This window comes from Sorex araneus, chromosome 5, assembly GCF_027595985.1.
Source record: "Sorex araneus isolate mSorAra2 chromosome 5, mSorAra2.pri, whole genome shotgun sequence".
Taxonomy (NCBI): Eukaryota; Metazoa; Chordata; class Mammalia; order Eulipotyphla; family Soricidae; genus Sorex; species Sorex araneus.
The window spans coordinates 53,425,450-53,448,227 of record NC_073306.1 but is presented as its reverse complement, the minus strand read 5'-3'; the positions used below and the strand labels follow the sequence as shown (position 1 = coordinate 53,448,227).

Sequence of the window (22,778 nt, the reverse complement as noted above, 5' to 3'; positions counted from 1 at the left end):
AGATATTTAGGTAATCTTTTATTGTTACGTCCCCAAATATCTAGCATAGGTAAGACATGTCCCTAAAACTTAGTGATCCAAAGTCTTTTATCAGTTGAGGAATGGGTACGAGATTCAGAATGCTTAATACACAAGTGCATCATCTCGTAAGTTTCAATAAGACAAAAAAAATACCAACTGCAATAAAGGGTCTGATTCAGGGGAATCAGAATTACATGCTACAAATCCGTGAAGATGCCTTTTCACTTTTTACGCACTGGGGTACATGTTGTTGCAACACCCGGATTGTGAATTCCACCCAGGCAGAAAGTCTCCTCTGTACTTTTCCTTCTGAATGTAAGGCCCCAGTCTCTATCTGCATGTGAATATCTCATGTGAGACTCTCACCGGACTCCCTGGCTTTGCTCCGGTCTGTGTCGGCGCTGTTCCTTTCCATGTCCATGCCTCCTGTGAGCTGTTTCACTGTCTCCAGCATCTCTCTCCGCTGCTCTTCTTGAGACTGATTGTCTAACAGATCTTTACTGCTACTGCCCCTCATGAAAGTGTTTGGACGAGCTGCTGCAGATGGAAGGGGCTTGTCATTCTTCTCCCTGCCCATGCTTCCACGACTTAAAAGATAAAACAACACTTTTCAAAAGAACGACCACCCGATCCCCATAGTATAAAACAGCACTAGAACTTTCTAAAAGTACAAAGAACAGGCTTTCACAGAAAACTTTAATATGTGAGGCACCCATTGCATCCCAAAGTGCATTTATATAAACAAAATGGGTGCTTTGAAGGGAATACTGAATACTAAAATATGATAACACTTTCCCCATAGATATTAAAGCGAACACTTATAAAGTTAAATGTCAATGGCAATTCTTTTTTATTAATTTATTAATTTGATGCCAGGGGTCAAACCCAGGAACTCACAAATGCAAGACGAGTGCTCTACTGATACATCCCTAGTCTTTATTTAGAATAGATGGATGAGGACATGCAATGGTGTATAGGGGGGGATGCCTAGAGCACCCCTGGTCCCTGAAGATACGGAGAAGGAAAGAAATAAAGTGAAGGAATACAGGAGAAAAGGTAGACAAGAAGCAACAGGGGCAGGAGTCAAGGGGATTCAGGCACATCAGTGGTGGCAAGGAATGACAGAGCTATGTATGTATATATATCAACCAGGTCACGAGGATGAGTCCTTGGACGCTGCCCTGCAAGCAGGAAGCAGAACCAGGACCCCACTTTGCACTAAGTGGGTGAGTCTAAGCTTGTGAGTCCGAGTAATATGGAAAAGGCCAAACCGACCTCTGTGGCTAGCAAGTTCCCACAGTACAAAGCAGCAACTTCCCCAGCTTTCCCTTCTCCCATATTCAGACCTAGATGTAAACCTTTAGATGTAAACATCCTCTCCTGTTTATCACAGACCCCCGGTGTGAGGAGGTCGTGGACCTCAGGAGCCTCGAGCTCGGCCATGTTTCCTTCTCCGGATATTCGAACGAACCATGTTTTCCTTCCTATAACTGATCATGTTTTCCTTCCTGGATATTGTAAAACTATTTGCCTCCTGACCAGGGCAAAACAATGTATACTTTGATACATGCTCTTTCTGCACCTCCTTGAATTTCATTGGACGTAGTTACAATAAGACAGCAAATAAAAGGAGGCTGAGGAGGCTACCCTTGGTCACAAGATCTGAGCTGTGATCCTCTGTGAAAAGTAATTTCTCTCGCGTTCCTGTCTCAGTGCCTCACACCACCTAACTGAATATTCGTACAAGACAAATCAGAGCCAACAACACCAAAATCCCGAGACCCAAACTTGAATAAGCAAACTTAAAAGGTGCCTGTCAAGATGGCAGGCTGAGGGGCTGGAGAGATAGCACAGTGGGTAGGGCATTTGCCTTGCACGCGCCTGACCCGGGTTCGATTCCCAGCATCCCATATGGTCCCCGGAGTGCTGCCAGAAGTAATTCCTGAGTGCAGAGCCAGGAGTAACCCCTGTGCATCGCCAGGTGTGACCCAAAAAGCAAATAAATAAATAAAAAATATTAAGCCCTGTGCACTTTGGGTACACTGGGTGTGACCCAAATACAAACAACCAAAAAAAAAAAAAAAAGAGAGTCTACAACTGGCCATATTGATTACCATAATTAAGAACGGGCTAGAGAGCATTCAATGGTCTGACAACATGCTTTGCATGAAGGAATTCTGGGTTTGATCCCTGGAACTGGTCCCCTATATACTCCAGAGGCAATTCCGAAGCACTGAACCAGGAAAAGTCCCAGAAAACTGTTATGTGTGGCCCACAGAACAAGATAAAAAACCTACAAGGAAATTACAACAAAAAACAAAAGCTTGAGAGATCTTAAAGAAATTTCAACTTTGAAAGTGCTTATATAACACATTTTGTTTTCTGCTAACTAGTACATGTCCTCCTCATTCATTCTCCACAAGCCAGCCAATAGAAAACTTGACCATATCAATTCTACAACAAATGGAAGAAGACAGACGTAACTAACAAGTAGTGAAAAAAATCAAGATATGCTCAAATAAAACTTCAAGAATGTACCAGAGAAGTACAGCATGACATTTCACTCAACACAGTATTATTCTAATGTTCAGAGAGAAGAAATCCAGTAACACTGAACAAATGTTATTTGAAAGTGCTGAATCCTAACCATTAGACTACCAGAGAGTACCAAAATGGCATTGGAGATCCTGCTTATGGAGTATATCATTTTGCTTAAATTCAGTTTCTGAAAAACTATCATGGATTTAATGAGAACTGATTGTATTGAGCTGTCATGCCCTTAAAGTAAATGCTTGAGTATCTTCAGCTTTAGTTCGGACAGTTCTACATATGTCTCAGAGCTCTTTGGGTAGGCCTGGTTTTCATAAGGAACAAACTATTAGATATTTGCCAGCTAATTTATTTCCCTTCAATCCCAATTCAAATCCACCAATCAATTAGACTTGTTTGCTTTTTTGTGGAGCTTGGGACTGAACCCAAGGAGTCACACACGAACAAATGATAGACCTCTATACCACAGCCCTACTCCCAAATGATGCCATCTTGGAAATAAGTGTGGAGATTAAAGATTACAAAGGTAATCAGGGGCTGCAGAGATAGCAGAGTGGATAAGGCACTTTGTCTTGCATATGGCTGACCTGGGTATAAACTCTGGCATCCTATAGTCCCCCAGAGCCTGCCAGGAGTGATCACTCAGTACAGAGCCAGGAGTAAGCTCTGAGCACAGCTCAACATGGCCTCAAATCAAAAACACAAAACAAAACAAAACTTTTAGAAATTTACAAAAATCCATTTATAGGGATTATCATTTTAATCTGAGTGACTGTGCAAGAAAGTCACATGGAGAAAGGGAGGGAAAGGTGTTGAGAGGGAATGATAAAGAGAAGTGGGGAGAAGGAGAGGGAGAGGGAGAAATATGGACGAGCACAACAGACTTGCACTAACAAAGAGAATCAGTCTCTCACCTGGTTAAGGTCCTTCTGGAATCAAACTCTAAAGGTGCGGATGACGCAGAGCCTGAGGGTGCTGGTGGTTGTAAAGCAGAGAATCTGTTTAAACTGGAAGCACTTGATCGTAAAGCATCTATAGTTATTAAGGATTGAGAAAAAATAGATAAATCACATGATAAAGTGAAGTTTTTAATTAATCTGACTCTCTGAGGTGGGCCTGTGACTAGGCATTTCCTACAAGTCTACCAAAGTGATGCAAATCTCCTTGTCCAAGACTACTTTAAAAAATGAAACACTGGAAATAATTTATAAAGAGAGTTTAGAAGTCTTTGTTCATTGTAACCATTTACAACCCTTAGAAAATTATTTTGGTGAGCAGGGGCTGGAGCAATAGTATAGTATAGGGTGCTTGCCTAGCACATGGCTGACCTGTGTTTGACCCCCGGGATCCCATATGGTTTCCCAGCTCAACTGGGAATAATTCCTGAGTGCAGAACCAGGAGTAACTCCTGAGCATCACTGGTTGTGGCCCCAAAACAAACCAAATCTAGGGCACATGGTAAGTGGAAAGGAGAGGGGCAAGTAAAAACAAAATAATTTAACTTAAAAAGCTGGTTAATAAAAAGGTTATGATCTCATTTATATAAAAGCACATGGATATAAGCGAAAAAAGTTTTATTTATAGAAAAAAAGGTCAAAATTGCACAGTAGAAGGGAAACATGGGGACGAGAATAACACTGAAGTTTCCCTTCCACTGGACAATTTTATCAAAAATAAACTTTGTAAGGGGCTGGAGAAAGAGATAGTAAGCAGGTAAGGCCCTTTGCCTTGTAAGCCGCTGACCAGGGTTTGATCTCCTGCACAGCATCTGGTCCCCCAGCCTCTCCAGGAGCCATCTCTGAGTACAGAGCCAAGTAATTTCTAAGCTCAGTCAGGTATGCCTCCCAGAGAGACAAAAAACCAAAACATTTTGGCATGGGAAGTGTCAATGGAACTCAGTGGCAGAGCTTATGTTTTGTATGTTTAAGACCTTGGGTTTGGACTGCAGAGACAGGACAGCGAGTAAGGCACTTGCCCTGTATACTGCCCACCTGGGGTTCAAGTCCTGGCATTCCACATGGTCCCTCGAGCACTGCCAGGAGTGATTCCTGAGCACAGAACCAGGCATAACCCCTCAACATCACTTGGGTGTGGCCCCCAAATAATTAAAAAAAAAAAAGAAAAGAAAAAAGACCCTGGGCTTAAGGGAAGAGAGAGAGTATAATGGGTAAGGTGCTGGCCTGATGCTGCAGATCCCGTTTTAAGTCCCCAGCACCAGATGTGGTCCCTGATCCACACCAGGAGGGATCCCTGAGCACAGTGTCAGGAATTAGGCCTTGAGCAAGGAGGAGTATGTAACACCTCCCTGACGGAAATTAAAAAAAGGAAAAGAATAAGGGAATACACTGGGGTTACAGGGGACACAGATTGATTTTTCATGACGCACATCTGAAACTTGCTTTCAGTGCAGTGTTACTTAAGTGTGAAATGTTCTGGGGCAGTAATATTTCTGAGCATGTGTTTCTGGGGATAACTGTGGTTGTGTTGGTGGTGGTCTCTGTGTGTTTTGCTAAGGAAACTAGGCAAGGCATGAGCTCTGCCACTGAGCCACATCTCAACCCCTAAATTTTATGCTGTAATGAAATTCTTGTGATGAAACAGGCATGATACTGTCTTCAGGACAAGGTTCCTAAAACCTGACATTTGTTTTATTTTGCTTTTTGGGTCACACCCGGCAATGCACTCAGGAATTATTCCTGGTTCTGCACTCAGGAATTACTCCTGGTGGTGCTCAGGGGACCATATGGAATGCTGGGAATCGAACCCAGGTTGGCTGCATGCAAGGCAAATGCCCTACCAGCTGTGGTATCGCTCCAGCCCCTAAAACCTGATGTTTAACAAAGATTTTAATCCAAGACGAGGGAGAGAGTGCAGATGCTACAGCATATGATTCGCATTAATAAGTTCCAAGTTTGATTCCTGACATCACATGGTCCAAGGACACTGCTGGGAGTCACCTCCAAGTACTGAGCCAAGCCCAACCCCACTGCCGAAATGGTTTTTATCCAATTATTTATCTTTTTACAACTCCCAGAAATGAAGCAGTTCTGGGTATTCGTGTTCTTTTTCTCAGTAAAGTGAATTTTCTCTTTTAATTTGAGGTCCTAGGAGTCTCTTTAATTACACTTAATTTGTGATTAAAAAGGATTCCACCAGATCAAAGTTTTAAACAGCTTAACTGAATTGAATTTTAAAACACCATTTAAAATATCTGAGAACTTTATTGAGAGGGAAACTCTCAACAAATGTTAGTCAAAGACCCTGAGCCATTAATACACTCCACATGATTAGTCTGCAGGTCTTTTCCTAACGTCACTCAGAAGTGAGCCTGGGCACACGGTGTGAGGTGAATGTGAACAGCAGCACCAGGCTTCTGGAGAGAGATGCGCCAACTCACCATTCTCGCTTGCCTTCGCGCCGCCGCTGCTGCCTTTCCCCCAGCTGCCCAGCTGTGCCTTAGGTACCAGTTGGATTTTCTCATCAATTGTGGGCTGTAACAAAAGTGGCCATAATTCAATTACAGGCAATATTCTAGAACAATTTATCTTTTATTTTTTTTTAATGCAGCAGAACTAATTTTACAAATAAAATTTTGCTTACAATGCCGATTTATGAAACTTAAATCAGATCTGTTCATGCTAAAGAGGAAGCTCCGTGGCTCCTGGAGCACTTTTTTCAAGTCCAGCTTCCAAAAGAACAATTTGAAAACACTGGAATAGTGCATGCATGTGGGTGGTCCCATTAATACTCAGCAAGGTTTGCTGACCGTGAGTTGTTTATTCCACTTCTGTGAAAATGTCCAATTATTTGAGAAACAAATATCCGCAGATACTATAAAATGTGCTCTTTAATCTCTTCAGATTACTATCAGGATGAAGGTTAAAAGATATGAACATTTCACTTTTCACGCTGGGGATGGGGATTAAGGTGCCCAAGTTTAAATCTCTAAACAACGGTTTAACGCAAATGAAGAGTTATTATAGTGCCATACAACACAAAAAGTTTATAATGCAGCTCTTTAAAACAAAAAATGTCTTGTTCTCTCTCATTTGTGAAATATAAAGAACTGTAGAATAAGAAAATGACAAATGGCCATTAGTAACAGACCTGGGAGCCGATCTATAGAACTGAGTTTGCCTGGAGGTGGGGTGGGGGTTGGTGGGAGGTGATTTTGAGACATTGGTGAGGAATGCAGACACATGGTAGGGGGTGTGGAATGAACACTAGTAGAACAGTGTCTGAAACTAGTACAAACAGTACTGTTAATCAGGTGCCTATACATAAACTGAAATAAAAAGAAGAGAAAGAAAGAACCTCAAAGATATTTCTATATTCTGATGATGCTGGCCTTGTTATAAAGACATGCAATTCAAACAGATCTCTTCTAGTTAACAATGAATTTCACTGATGATTTTGAGCTACATCTATATACTTACATAGTATAATTATAGTTTAACTATCTTAAATTGTATTAACTAAATATGTGTATATATACAGGTATGTATATATTTGGATATATATATATATATATATATATATATATATATATATATATATATATATATACCGGTCTGGCTGTGCTCAATGACTGAGTTCTGGGTTATTCCTGGAGGGGATTGGATGACCATATGTGGTGCTGAGGACTGAACCCAGGTCGGCTGTCTATAAGGCACTCCAGCCAACAATTTACATATTTAAAAAAATCTTAAGGAAATAATGTTGTAGGTTTAATGGCACTGTTCCACAGAAACAATATTTAAAAATATTTCAAGTTTTAAGTTGTGACATAATTTTCAAAATGTTGGAGGAATTAAGTATAACATTTTGGTTAAAATTCTTGTTCAGAAGCAATAGTACAGCAAAGTGCTTGCCTTGCAGTGGCCAATCCAGGTCGGATTCTCAGCACCACATATGGTCCCACACGGTCCCGAGACTGCCATGAATGATTTCTGAGAGCAGAGTCAGGAGGAACCCATGAGCACTGCCTGGTGTAGCCCCCAAACTAAAAGCACTGTAGCACTGTCGTCTGTTGTTCACTGATTTGCTCGAGTGGGCCCCTGTAAAGTCTCCATTGTGAGACTTGTTGTTACTGTTTTTGGCATATCGAATATGCCATGGGTAGCTTGCCAAGGATACTCTCGGTAGCTTGTCGGGCTCTCCAAGAGGGATGGGGAATTGAACCCAGGTTGGCTGTGTGCAAGGCAAACGCCCTATCCACTGTGCTATCGATTCAGTCCCACACTAAAAATAAAACCAAAATTTAAAAAAAATTTCTCTTAAAAAAAGTAAAGGGGAGATAGCTCAAAGAGCTGGATCACATGGACTGCATATGGGAACTTTCATGGGAGCCCCGAGGACTGCCAGGAGTCACCCCAAGCATTGTACTGGGAGTAGCCTCTGGGCATAACTAGGTGTGCCTCAAAACTAACAAAAATGGAGAAAACTAAAATAAAAGCCCAACCAGAAAGAAATCCATAAAAAAGTGTATTATAGGTAAGGAACTAGCAAATAATTTTAAAAAATTATTGAATCACAGTGAATTACAATGTTTCAAAATTATTCATGATTGATTCAAGTGGTACAATGTTTGAGCACCATCCCTTCACCAGTGCCCACTTCCTCCCACCAGTGTCCCTAGTCTCCCCCAGACTCCAGCCAGCAGGCGCTCTTTTCTTCTTTCCCTTTAAGCACTTTGTTTTTGGATCACACCTGGCTCTGCACTCAGGAATTAATCCTGGTGATGCTCAGGGGATCATTCGGGAGGTGCAAGGCAAGCAAGCACCCTTGAACCCTATAATATCTCTCCAGGCCCCCTCTAGGCACTTCAGCAAAGCATTTTCATTCGACATCTACATTTTTTTGGTGTGTAATGCTAGGGTTTGAACCCCCAGGCCTCACTCATGTATGGCATATACTCTACAATTCAAGCCCATTCTCAACCTCAAATGACTTTTAAAACTGACTGGTCCATTGACCTGCGGGTCTGTCTTTATTCCAATACCATGCTGTTTTAATTACTACCGCTTTGTAGTAGTTTGAAGTTGGGGAAGGTGATGCCTCTCATCTTCTTTCCCCCCAAGGATTGCTTTAGCTATTCATGGGGGTTTGTTGTTCCACATGAATTTCAGAAGTGGTTGATCTATTTCTTTGAGAAATGTTATGGGTATTCTTACAGGGACTACACTGAATCTGTATAACACTTTGGGGAATACTGCCACATTGACAGTGTTAATCCTTCCAACCCATGAGCAGAGGGTATGTTTCTCCTGTCCTCTTTACTTTTGAAGCAGTAACTCTGCATCTCATAGTGATTCAATTGAAACATACAAACAAAAAAACAATCACTGGGCTGTTTTCAAAAGATTCCTTCTGCTTTGTTTGGGGCGGGGGTGGGGGGTGTCCTATCAGGTCGTATCTGGGGCCTAATCCTGGCTGAGTACTAAGGAGGCCATATGATACTAGGGATTGAACTAGGGGCTTCCACATGCTCTTGCCCTTTGAGTCATCTCCCTAGTCCAGAAGTTTCCCACTTTTACAAAATATAATTCTGCTCTCTCTACCATCTCCAAGGTTCTTCACCCTACTGACAGTAATCAACTTCCACTGCTAGGAGAAATATCCACTAGAAGTTTTTTCTTCTTACTGGAGTATCAAGAGAAAGAAATAGAATATTAAAGCTCTATCACAGAACCGTTTGTAGCAGGTCTCTGTGCTTTCTTTTAGGTACTGGTTATGGCAAAGCATTAATCCTTTTATGGATAGACTGAAAAGAGGTTAGCTGCTGCTTCTCCAGTGCTAAGGAAACACTGCATAACAGCCTCCAAATGACCCTGGCTTCTGAAACATCTTTATTATGCCTCTTAAAGGAGCTCAAAATTTGAAGAATTAACTGATTCACTTTCTCTTTAGTACACACACTTGTAGAAATAAAAAGAACTCCAGGGACTGGAGCAATAGCACAGCGGGTAGGGCGCTTGCCTCCCATGCAGCCAACCCGGGTTCAATTCCCAGCATCCCATATGGTCCTCTGAGCACCGCCAGGAGTAATTCCTGAGTGCACGAGCCAGGAGTAATCCCTGTGCATTGCCAGTTATGACCCAAAAAGCAAAACAAAAAACAAAAACAAAAACAAAACAAAAAAGAACTCCAGGAAAAGTATTGATTGATAATTTAAAAAAATCTGCATTAAAATACAACCACTCCTAAATCATATCATATGGCTATTTTAGATGACCAGGGAGTTATTCTGAGCTTCTTTTAAGATATTTTAAGGTTCTTACACATTTGTTTTATTTTTAATTATTATATATATCTTTTGGCTTTTGGGATCACACCAATGATGCTCAGGGCTGACTCATGGCTCTGCACTCAGGAATTACTCCTGGTGGTGCTGGGGGACCACACGAGATGCTGGGAATCGAACCCACATCAGCCGCATGCAAGGCAAATAAGTGCCTTACCCACTGTACTATCGTTCTGGCCCCACAAAGTTTGTGTTAAATATCATTCTGGGTCCAGAGAAATAGTATGGGTAAGTCACTTCCCTTTCATGCGGCCAACTTGGGTTCAATCCCCAGCACCACATATGGTTCTCCGAGCACAGCTAGAAGGGATTCCTGAGTGCAGAGCCGGAGTAAACCCTGAGCACTGCCGGGTATGGCACAAAAATAAAAACAAAACAAGAAAAGAAAAAACTGTTATACTTACCTTAGTAATTTTCAAGAATTTTGAGGGGTCCAGGACACGGCTGTTCTTGGCCCCTTGCACGGTATTCCACCCGCCTTCATCTACCCTCTGGACACCTGCAGGAAGAAGACTCAGTCAGAATGGAGGAGCAGGGGACATGTTCAGTGCGTGTGCTGAGATCCACACATGAAACCCTGTTAACAACAGTGCTGTAAATCACGCCACTTCAGATTTTAAAAATATGGTTAAAAAGGGAAAAAATATGTCAGTTTAGTGTTTCATGTTTTAATAAAAGTTGACAATAAAATGGTGAACAATTTTTTTTTTTTGGTTTTATTTTGGATTTTGGGCCATATCAAGCTGTGCTCAGGGCTTATTCTTGGCTCAGTGCTTAGAGGACATTTTCAAGTCAGCTATTTCAATAAAAATCAAAGAACACCCCCCTCCACCCCATACTCAAAAAGGTATCATAGTGTTGCTGATGATTTCTTTAATAGACACAAGATTATAAAACAAATTTGGTTATATTGTTTTTCTCACAAACATTACTGATGGAGAAGAATCTAATCGACACAAATAACTAGAGATTTAGTGCCAACAGGAGTATGCAAAATTTAAAGCATATGGAGTTAATAATTAGAACATTTGGGGAGAAATCAGATGGAAATAATTTATTCCGAAGCTTACTTCATATGAGGACCAGAGAGGGAGGGAGTACAGGAGCCATGGAGCTTGCCGTGCATTCTACTGATTTTTTTTTTTTCTAACTGAATCATCTTGAAATACAGTTACAACCTTTCATGATTAAGTTTCAGTCACACAATAGCAGAACATCCATCTCTCCACCAGCGCACATTTTCCACCACTAATGTTCCCAGTATACCTCCTGCCATCCCTACCCCATCCTGCCCCCTGCTTCTGCCGTAGGAACTTTCCATTTTACTCTTTCTCTCCTTTTGAGCACCACGGTTTGCAATACAGATACTGAGAGGCCATCATGTTTGGTCCTTGGTCTACTTCAGCATGCATCTCCCATCCTAAGCGATCCCGCCAACCATCATTTACTTGGTGGTTCCTTCTCTATCCCCACTGCGTTTTCCCCCGTCACGCTAGCCAGGCTTCCAAACCGTGAAGCGATCTTCCTGGCCCTTTTCTCTACCGTCCTTTAGGTGTTAGTCTCACCCTATGTTACCCACTGGTTCTTGTTTGACCCCTAGCACCACAATATGGTCCTCCGAGTAAAGTCACGGGTCACTCCTAACCACAGAGCTAGGAATACCCGCTGCATACTGTGGGGTGTGCCCTGCCTCCAAAAATAAAAACAAACCCCAAAAAGCCCACAAAATTTACTTCATATATACTGTCAAAGGGTAGTATATTTCAATCATTTTCTGGCGGAAAATACTTTTCTTACACTTCATATCCAATTTGTCAGCGAATCTTATTATATTAATCTTTATATTTTATTCAACATCTGGCCCTACTATCAATATGTTACTAAAATATATTTTGATATACAAAATATATTTATCAATATGAAATAATTACACTGATAATACTTTGTTATAATTGATAGTTATATTAATAATATAATATAAAGCATTATCAATATAACCACCTTATATTATATTCAAGATGTATTTATCAATATATTTTATTCAGCATCTAGCCCTACTTGATGCTAGCTACTGTAGCACCTACTATCTACTATCAAGACTACCAATTTTATTTTTTTATTTTTTTATTTTTTTTGCTTTTTGGGTCACACCTGGCGATGCACAGGGGTCACTCCTGGCTCTGCACTCAGGAATTACCCCTGGCCGTGCTCAGGGGACCATATGGGATGCTGGGATTTGAACCCGGGTCGGCCGCGTGCAAGGCAAACGCCCTACCCGCTGTGCTATCTCTCCAGTCCCATCTACCAATTTTATTTAAGACAGCAATACTTCCTGGATTGGTACAAAAATTTCATTCAATTTTCTGCTTATACTCTTTATTTGCATCCGACAGTCACTATGATTCTGGTCAAGTTTGAGTTAGGTCCTGTAACTTTCGTTCAAAAAGCTTCTGATGTGTCAGCATCTGACTCAGAGAAAAAGCAGATAGATTCTTTATAAAGGGTACACAAACTCTGAATTATGCTTCCCTATCACTCTGTGTTCCATCTCGTACAAATTTTCTCCTATTTCCTTTGCGCTAGCCATATTTGCTCACTGCTAGTTCTTGAAAATGTTACTTCAGAGTCTTTTACTAAATATCCCTTTACTAAAGCCCTCTTCAGTCAGATAGCCACGACTTATTTACCTCAACTACTTCAGTTCCCTTTTCAAACAGTATCAATTTCTCTGGGCCTCTAAATCCTTGTTTGAAACTGTAACCTCTACCACAAAACTTCTTCCCACTTCCTTCCTCTGCTTTCCCCTCACTGCAGTCCAAATTTACCTGACAAATCATACATTCGTTACCTTTCCCTCTGGCAGATGTAAGCTGCAAGACACAAAGGACTTTGACATTCAATATGCTTGTTGAGTAAATGAATAAAAAATCATGAAACTTTCTATCCAACAGCTTTTCTCATCTCCAGGTTAACCTTTTGCTTTTCTCCACGCTACCTGACCTTACTGATTATAGGGGCTGTTTCTTTGTATGTTCTACTTGTGTCCTATTTCTTCCTTTCTGCTTGCTTATCTGTCACTCCCCTGAGTTATTTCCTCATGGGTTAAACTTCTATCCTTTTCTCTAATCTAATTCATGATAAGCTACTTATATATTTGATTACTTATAGAGCTAGAATTCAAATCCTGTTTTTGTGATACTAAATTTGAGAGTTCATTTTTGTTGTTGTTTTGGGACCGTATCTGGAGTAAGCTGAGGGCCTATTCCAGGCTCTGTGCTCAGGGATCACTCTTGGTGGGCTCAGGGGACTGTATGGGGTTCTGGGGATTAAATTCGGATCGTCCATGTGCAGGGTCTATCTGCTGTACTAGACCTTGTGCTCCAAATACTTTAGTTACAACTTTTTATTCGTGACTTACAAGAAGCTGTTACTAAAATTACTTCATTAGATGGATGCTTGAAGCTGCACTCTAGGTTATGTATAGATATGGTGCCTCCCTTGTTCTGGATGGTGAATCTAAACTTGCGTTGACACAATTGCCTTCAGGGCCAGTAAGATAGTTGAAAAGGTTCAAGCATTTGCTTTCCATGACAAATCCTCAAATTCAAACCCCAGCACTGCAGAGTCTCATCTTACCTCCCGTACCACTGGGTAAAGCTCTAAATACCCTAAATCCTGTTGGGAAGCTCCTTCTTACAAAAAAAAAAAAAAAAAAAAAAAGACATCACCTGATAAAGAATGTGTAAGTAAGGAAGTAAGGAGTAAGGAAGTATGCTGGAGTAAGGAGGGTGTGTAAGCAAAAGTAAAGTAGCTTTCCTTGCTGAATAATTCCACAGGAGTAGAGTATAAACTCTATATAAATTATATATATATATAATAAATATCTAATTATAAACTATTATACATAGTATTTATATATTAATTCTTTGGTTTTTTTAAAAAAACAAACCAACAAAAAACAGCTCCAGGAAGAGAGCGATGCAGAATCTCCTGCCCCTCTGTCTTCACTGGGGCCCCTTGGAGGGGCGCAGGTTGAGTCTCCCTCCCCACCCCAAGCAGAGCCCCAGCAGCCGAAAACTTCCAGAACCCAACCACAGCCATGCTCAAGGCCACTCTCCACATGCTCAGATGAGCCTCACGCATGAAGGAACCGGCAGAGGAATCCAGGTATGTGGGACCTGGGGCTGAGATCTCCAAGCCTGCTCGGATCGAGACTGGGCCTCCTCCACCCAGATGCCCTGTTTTCCAGTAGCTTGGCAGTCACACTCACAAACTGCCCCCAGCACCATGTAATCTTAATCTGGTACCAAGATCCAGAGACTATAAAACAAAGCTCCTGGAAGAGAGTAACGCAGAATCTCCTGGAGCCTTCATCCCTCTCGGAGAGCCTGGCAAGCTATTGAGAGTATCCCGCCCATATGGCAGAGCCCGTACTATCTGTAGTGTATCTGATATGCCAAAACCAGTAACAGTAACAGGCCTCATTTCCCTGACCCAGAAAGAGCCCCCAGTACAGCAGTGTTGGGAAGGACGAGTAAGGAGAGGCTGCTAAAACGGTTTGATGCTCTTGGTGTTCCTGGAGCATGCAGACGCCATTGGGCTACACTAGCAAGCGACGGAGACAAATGGAGACGTTACTGGTGCCCGCTCGAGCAAATCAATGAGCATCGGGATGACAGGTGATACAGGTGATTTATTATTCATGTGTAATGAATAGTACGAGCTAATGGTTATGGTTATTAAACACTGACTACATATCAGAGTATGTGGAACGCTTTACATATATTACCTCATTTTATCCTCACATAAATCCTAGTTACTGTTATGAGATCTGTTGCATAACATTGGTTGTCTTTGTTCCTCCCTCAGGATTCCCACCAAGTGCTCCCAAGACACACCCAATTCCATCAGGCACTCCTAATCCGATATTGCTTTTCTCTCTCCTTTATGTCCTTTGCATGGTTTAGCAATGTCCTTTTTGTATAGACATAGCAGAGTTGATGCTGTGCTTTTATAACATGGGAGTTAACTGACTCCAAATAATATTTACTCCTGGGCAGCCATCATATTTACTTGACTTAAACCTCAGTTGCCTTTACTTCCTGACACCCCCCAAAAGGAGGGTCCCAGTGAGGGACCTGGATAAACCCTGGGCAAGTTGTAAACTATCCTGGCATTGACAAGGGACAAACTAAGCGCCATAAAAAATATAATAAGTTAGAGTATGGTCATGGGACAAACTCTGTTGTGACCCAAAATGAAGTAACTAATGGACCCTGCTGGGGTTAGGAAAGACTTACCTGGCCTGAGGACTGTAGTTTGGGATATATGGTGAGATGTCCCCAGGAAGAGCCAAACTTTAAGCTTAATATAACTTTTACTGTGTTCATAAAAAACGACTTAAAATAGATGGACTACTAGCGAAGGGAAGGAGAAAACAATATCCCCTTAGATGGGATCCCTCCCTTTAGCGGATCGCCTAGTAATCTGGAGTGCTGATCCCCCAGAGGAGATTCTGTCCCTGAATTAATCTCCTAGAAGAATTTCCCCTGCAGGAAGGGCTTTCCATCTGTTTATTGTTATGATAATGTTCAACCCCACATATGTGTACCCCTGCCCTTCAGGATTTCTACATAACTACACTGTCAGAGAGAAGTAAAAAAGGGAGAAGAAAATACACAGCCTGTGGCTCTGCTCCTTCGTGCCCGTTCCTCTGTTCCCCACACGTGTCGTACACACACATTCTGAAGCCACAAGATCCTTTCAACAGATTAAGCGACTTATATGCGGTTATAGTTTGGTTGAAGGAGAGCTGAAAACCCAACAGCTGGGTTCAGATTATGCTCTAAACCAATATTTACCAGTTTAAATTATCGGTCCCTTTGTGGGCCCCCAAGTTTCTTAAAGGGGGCCAGAAGTGAAAATTGTAACTATGATAGCAAGCACATAAGGAGCCAAAAAAAAAAAAAGAAAACAGAAAAAAAAAGAAAAGAAAAGAAACAAGGTCGGAAAGGGGCTGAAGTCTAGATTCTAAAGACCAGGAGACATTACCCCGAGCTCCTAACTGCACATTGGGCATAGGGGCATCCCAATGTCATTGTGAAAGAAACAGACTTGAGGAAAATTTATCATTTCTCTTCCAAAAGTTTCCCTCTACTATTGTTTCAAGTCATTGGAACTCAACTCAAGTTAAGATGTTATGGGTGGGTTTTCTGGTTTGTTTTTGGGCCACACCCAGCAGTGTTCAGGGCTTAAGCCAGAGAACGCATGAGGGTGAGGGACCATACTGGTGCTGGGGAATGAACCTGGCTCAGCCACATGCAATGTAAAAACCTTACCCACTCAACTATCTCTGGCACCCAAATGTCTTGCTTAATATTTCATACTGAAAAAAGTCTCTTCCTTTCTGTCCTTACTGCTACTATGTCTCATCACCCTGAATGCAGATTCTCAGCTGCTGAGTTTAGTGTGCTCCCTTGATTCATCAAGGGAAGAACAGACTGATCTCATACCTCTAGCATATTAACGTTTCACTCCAACACTTACACTGTGTCCTTAATGCCTATCAAATCAAAAGTTCTTAATCAGATGTCATTCTTCTAGACAGACATTTCCTACTTCTTCTAAACATGTCGATTTTACTATCAACTGTGTTCATTCATCTTTAAAATATGTATTTAATTTCATGATTAAAATTCTTCCTTCTCCAAGTAGCCTCTGAAATCCTCTATGAGACAGTGTAAGTGCTGCCCAATTCTGAGATAAAGGTTTATTTTTATCTCTCTACCCTGAAAAGAATTCAAGAGGGATTTGTACCACACCCAGTGGTGCTCAGGGGTCTCACGCCTGATGGTATGTGGTGCTGAGGACCAATCAAACCAGGGTCAGCTGCATGCGAAGCAAGCGTCTTACCTCCTGTACTTTCTCTCCTGCCCTTTCTGAATTTTAGTAACATTAATGAAGAATGTACTTTATAATCGATCATCTCTCCCAAGATGTTCTCTTTAAAAGTTTTACAGTCTCAGATAAATTAAGGTTTTGGAGGGAAGGAACTATATCTTCTGATTCTTTTTTTATTCAATACACTAGGAATACAGAATATTATCTATAAAACCTTGATTACTGACTCTGCAGTTGTGGATGATATCCTGTCTAGTCCCCAAATTCTCTTTTATTCAATGAGCAAGTCTTCACGTGAAACTCTATCACTTAAATTACCGCTCCGTCCTCTGGGCTTTTCATCCTGATAACATTTCACATTCAAACACGAGTCTTAGACATCTGCCATCAGAAACACACAACTTCTCCAATGTTCCTGTGGACCCCACCCCTCACCTGGTCTTCTCTTTTCTTTGGTCATGAGCTGTTGGACCTTTCTCTGTTCTTCTTGTTCTTCTATTTTAGCTTCTTTGTGAATCTGTTCAATAGTTTTAGGCCCTTGATCTGCTCTTCGAGATACCCAATTACACTACAAAGGAAAAAAATGAGGTTACAACCTAGTTAACTATGAGTTTTATATATATATATACTTTTTGGGTCACACCCAGTGATATCGGCTCAGGAGCTACTCCTGGCTCTGCACTCAGGAATTACTTCTGGGTGGTGCTCAGGGGACCATATGGGATGTCAGGGATCGAACCCAGGTCGGCCACGTACAAGGCAAACACCCTACCCACTGTACTCAAGCCCCAATAACTATGAATTTTGAAAATTTAAACTGTTATAGTTCTATAGGAGAGATTAGAATATAATAGGTATATGGCTGTTTTTCATCCATTTCTACATGCTACAGTGGGAAGTTTAGAAACTAGTGATGATTAAAATCTCAGTGAACCTTGAGGTACTCTATACAAAGTATTCCAATGGTCAATGAATTAAAAGACAAGGTCAAACACTGGTTATAAAGTTTTATTTTATAGGTTTTCTAATTTCAAATATTTTCAAGGGAGAAGAGGAATAAAGACCTATTAAGATTCTCTGGTCTTGCCTTAATCCGCATGAAAAGCTTTGTGGCTTAGCTGCTGTTTAGTTCCTATCATACTTGACAAGTATTATAAATAGAAGATGACTAACATTTTTCTTTATTCCATATTCTGCCTTTGGTTATTCTTTCTACTAAGGAAAAAACAAAGTGTCTCCTTATTATACCTCCTAATTACTTCACTGAATCTCTATACTCATCTGTAAGTAAGCAACAGTTCCATTTTAAGATATTAAAAATGTAAAGTTCAGGCGTAGGAGATGGCTCAAAGGGCTGGACTATATGCTCTGCATGCAAGAGCCCTGGGCTTAATCCTTGGTGCCACACAGATTCCCAGGCACTGAAGAGAATGATGTCTAAGCACTGTGCTGGGAACAGCAGCCCCCAATTACCTCCAGGTAAGGCCCCCAAACAAACAGAAAGGAAAAAACTAAGGTTCAAGGAAGTTCAACGGATTTACTGAGAACATGAGACGTTCTGAATATTCAGCATACTAATACTAAATGCAACTGATCAATTTGCTTTCAGAGTAACTGATCTGAAATTGCAATGTGGCTGATAATCAGAAGAAACACTTAGCAGCAGCTATGAAAAACTTTTTATCTTTTATTTTTTTGAAGTGGAGTCACACCTGGTGGTACTCAGGGATTACTCCTGGTTCTGTTCTCGGGGGTCATTCCTGGTAGGGCTCAGGGAACCTAATGTGGAGCTGGAGCCTGAGCTGACTGTGCAAGGCCAGAGCCCTACCACGGTCCTGCCTCTCTGGCCCTCACTTTTATCTTTTGACATGGCTCATGAAAGCCTGCAAGTTTAAGTTCTAAGAGTCCTAAAGCAAAAACATTGTTTTTATACATGACAATACAAGGGCTCCGTCTTATCCAATTCTTTAAAAGAATAGTAAGCATATTATTTTATTCTACTTACAAGCCTTAAGTCTATCACATCCTGAAGCATAAATCGAATCCTAGATGAGGTTTTCCTTTCTTTAACAATCTTTTCCATCTGATTAAAATACTGGTCCATTCGTGGCTATGAGAGACAAAAACATTAGTATTACCGCTAGAGGAATTCTGATGCAATTTTATCAGGTACATTTTTAAAAGTGGAAGCAGGAGTACAATTTATAGCCAAAAGGCACTGTATTCAATTTGTTCTTTCTGTTTTTTTGATGTGTGTGGGGAGGCCTATGGTGTTACTCCTGACTGTGTGCTCCTACATGACCTCTTGGTGCACTTGGGGGTTGTATGTGGTGTCAAACCAGTGATGGGGATGCAAGCACCTTACTACCTGAACAATCTCTTTGGTCCTTACATTATCCCTCTAAAATCTTATTGACAGGAGGGAAGAAAAAGCCTCGATCTTGTACAAATTTGGTATGTGGGGGTTTTCTGTCATAGCAATATATCGTTCCTCGCAGATTCAGGGGCTAAGAAATATTTCTGATGTATTTCTTTGAAAATTTCTAATTTCCCACTACTTAATCTGAAGAGTACCATATCATATCTTAATTATAGTATTCTGAATACTGTTTAAATTGTGTCATTCTTTTAGAGTAAAAAGGTTGTCAAAATTGGCCTACAGACTCTTTTCAGAAAACAAACTACTCACGATTACTCCCGGAAATCTACCTATTTTTTTGTTTGTTTTTGTTGCGGAGGCCACACCTGCAATGCTCAGGGGTCACGCCTGGAGGGCTCAGGGAACCATATGGAATGCCAGGGATCGAACTGGGTTGGTCATGTGCAAGGTCAACCGTGTGCAACTCAACTGTGCTTCTTAAAGTATCACCTACAGGCCTGATGCACACATGACAGCTATTTTTCTCTTATGTTGGGTCCAACAACTTGCGATAACCGTGACAAGGTCATGCAGAAAGTAGGTAAGGGACAACTGAACAAATGATGAACAGGCTTTCATGTAATTTGAGACCCTCTTCACCTCTGAATCCAACGAAAATATGTAAGGTGTATGACAGTCAAAACAACAGAGCCTGGCAAGCTACCCGTGGCGTACTCGATATGCCAAAAACAATAACAACGACAGTCCTCATTCTCCTGATCCTGAAATATGCCATTGGGCCACACTAGCACATGACAGGGACAAGTGGAGACATTACTGGCACTCGCTTGAGCAAACTGATAAACAATGAAATGACAGTGATACAGTGATGACAGTCAAACACTGACAATGAGAAGAGCGTAAGAAGAAAATAAACAGCTTTGATTGCTGGGGCAAACAGCACACTTCTGTTAGAGGTTCTATTTATTTTGCAGCTTCAGCACAGAGTCACTGGGCTGGAGATTTGAGTTTGGGGTTTTACCTTTGCTTTTTCAAAGTCCAGGTCTTTGCCAATGGTGGTGAGCAGACGACACAGGCACTCGAGGGATTCTTCATCATGGTTCTTCAGCAGCTTCACCACACAGTCATGCATGATGGCCTCAGTCAGCATTTTGAGTTTAAAGAGTTCTCCAATGAACTTGATGTTACCTATGGATCTCCGCCGGGCTTTGTCCTTGGCTTCCTCCAGTTCATCGTGAAGTCTCGTCCTCTCCTCTGGCTGTTGTAGAAGGAGAACAGCAGTATTTTGATGAAAAATCCACTACATCAAAGGTTCTAAGAACATCTCCTTAAATTCATGGTCCTTACTGTACCTTTCTTGGAGCCAGGAATACTCTTTGCTGGTCTGATAGTAACAACAGATCTAAGTCTTGTCAAAAGAACTAAACATATCCCCAAATTTGCATTCATCTGAGACGGTATCTGGAACTTCAGACTTCTCTGAAGGTTCTGAATACCTTTAAAAGGTTGAGTTGCAGCACACTAAAAGGAATGATGCATTCCTCAAAATATCAATATGTGATCTGCATGTCATAAAAGGACACAGGGGCGGAGAGATAGTACAGTGAGTAGGGTGCTTGCCTTGGATGTAGCCAACCCGGATTGAATCCCTGGCACCCCAATCCACACCAGGAGTAAGCCCTGAGTACTGCAAGGTGTGGTCCCAAAACAAAACAAACCAAAAAACAAAAACAAAAACAAGAACAAAAAACCAAAGAACAAAAAACAACCCTCCCATAAAAGCCCCAAGATACGCCACAAAACCCCAAAGCTACAGACTGAATTTACAGAGTATTGCAGAAAATATCTAAATAAAAAACTGTTCTTATAATTGTCAATAATACTGTAAATACGTTACCTTAACTAAAACAAATCAAACATTTTTAATTAAAAATGTTAATAACTTCACAGAGCATAAATACTTTATGTGAAAATACTTACAGCACTAGCAGCCTCAAGTTCTTTCTGCTTCTTCTCAAAGACATCATCATCTGCTTTATCTTTTTCAAACTCCTTCTGGCAACGGTTCAGTAGTAGCTTCCGGAAATTCACTGTGTTACCAGGTTTGTCTGCCATGGGTACTTTCAGCTGCATCCAAAGAGGAAATGTAAAAGCAGTATAATTTAAGATATTCTATAGTTTTCTCAAATATACATACTTTTTATTGTACGAAATAATGCTGACTGAGCCACAAGGAAGAATTTTGCAAGAGGCAGACAATACAGCTTTAGATATTTCATGACTCAATGTGTAAAGATGTCTCACATTTTATTTCTTAGAAAAGATACATATTTTTCTCATATAAAGCACTCTATTTTATGGATGGATGTACCTTAAGGTCACCTAAAAATCCTTGAAATGTTTCTACAATTATAACCACAAACTTTTATCTAGACCTTTAAAACAATAATTATACTGTGTAGGATAATTACTTTTCGTTTTCTTACTACTGTTATAGGTAATTTGACTTAAAGGAACATATGGGAAGACCATAAAACAGAGAAGAATTAAATGGTAATTGAAAGACTATTGGTGGTGAGATTCTTAGTCTAAGAAAAAGCAGAAGGGTGAACACTTTTGGGGATTTTTGAGCTCTCTTTTTCTCAAGGCAGTATCATAAAGCAGTAACGCTAATACTTACCTTGACTATCAATAGTTTGTTAAATATTTCCTATGTGTCAAAAGACAACACTAGCTTTCCAAAAGTTCACTCTAATAAATGTCCACCTTAGAAATATTCTTTTGATATACAGAAAGACCCAGAGAGGAGGGAGAAGCCACAGGAAGGCAAGATGTATGTAAGGTTCCATTCAAATCCAGTAACAATTGCTTTCACTTAATTACTGCAGATCATATCTTCAAGGTTACTTGTAACCAGAGAAATTCTTATGACATGTTTAGAATATAAAAAAAAAGATTGAGGTAGTGACTGACAGACAAAATCCCCAAGTACCATTTTGAACAATTATTCCATAACATGATAAATGGTTTTTCTGAAATCATCCAGTAGCTCCCAAAGTTCAGAGAAGTATGCATGGTCTTTAGATTTAGTGGGAAAACTCGGTAAAAAAAAGTAACAATGCACTGTTAATATTTACAAAACAGTGTATGTTATCAACTATTTGAAAAATGCTTATCAAGACTAAATGCTAGAGAAACATTCTGAGAACTGAAGACCATGATATCATAGTATAGTTGTACTAGAACACACATTGAATGTGACAGATGGCAAACTCTCCAACATATTGCCTATGACATATGAAAGATCACTTAACAAGTCCAGTTCTAATCAATCAAGGGACTAAATAGTTTCATTGCACTGTTTTTTTCAGCAGGAAACGCCAATTTAGAAAAAAGAGATTGTCAAATACTTCTACAGACAACAAATGAAAAGCTAAAATGCCTATCTTTAATTTCTAACTAAAAAAGTGAGCAATTACAGATAATTTTATAGTCAGGCCTCCAATTAGCTTTCAAGAAAAAAAAATACTACATGGAAACAAAGACTTTCAAAAGCAAAAAACAAAAGCAGACACTATTTCTTGCATACAGAATCCAAAATGCACAGCAAATAAAATGCACTAC

The 22,778-nt window shown here is 40.6% G+C and overlaps 1 protein-coding gene across 17 annotated transcripts in view; it reads right to left on the bottom strand.

The window, feature by feature from the left end:
• Nucleotides 1-22,778, bottom strand: part of EIF4G3 (eukaryotic translation initiation factor 4 gamma 3) — a 362,305-nt gene that overhangs the window by 36,776 nt on the left and 302,751 nt on the right. For 16 of the 17 annotated variants that reach the window (XM_055137456.1, XM_055137457.1, XM_055137458.1 and 13 more), the window contains 8 exons: nt 21,135-21,281; nt 20,176-20,412; nt 18,780-18,884; nt 17,210-17,342; nt 10,279-10,373; nt 5,969-6,062; nt 3,486-3,603; nt 388-608 (listed from right to left, as the gene is read on the bottom strand). In XM_055137456.1, the coding sequence (XP_054993431.1) occupies nt 388-608; nt 3,486-3,603; nt 5,969-6,062; nt 10,279-10,373; nt 17,210-17,342; nt 18,780-18,884; nt 20,176-20,412; nt 21,135-21,281 (1,150 nt within the window). The remainder of the gene's footprint in view (nt 1-387; nt 609-3,485; nt 3,604-5,968; nt 6,063-10,278; nt 10,374-17,209; nt 17,343-18,779; nt 18,885-20,175; nt 20,413-21,134; nt 21,282-22,778) is intronic. The other variant, XM_055137462.1, reaches the window with a different exon arrangement.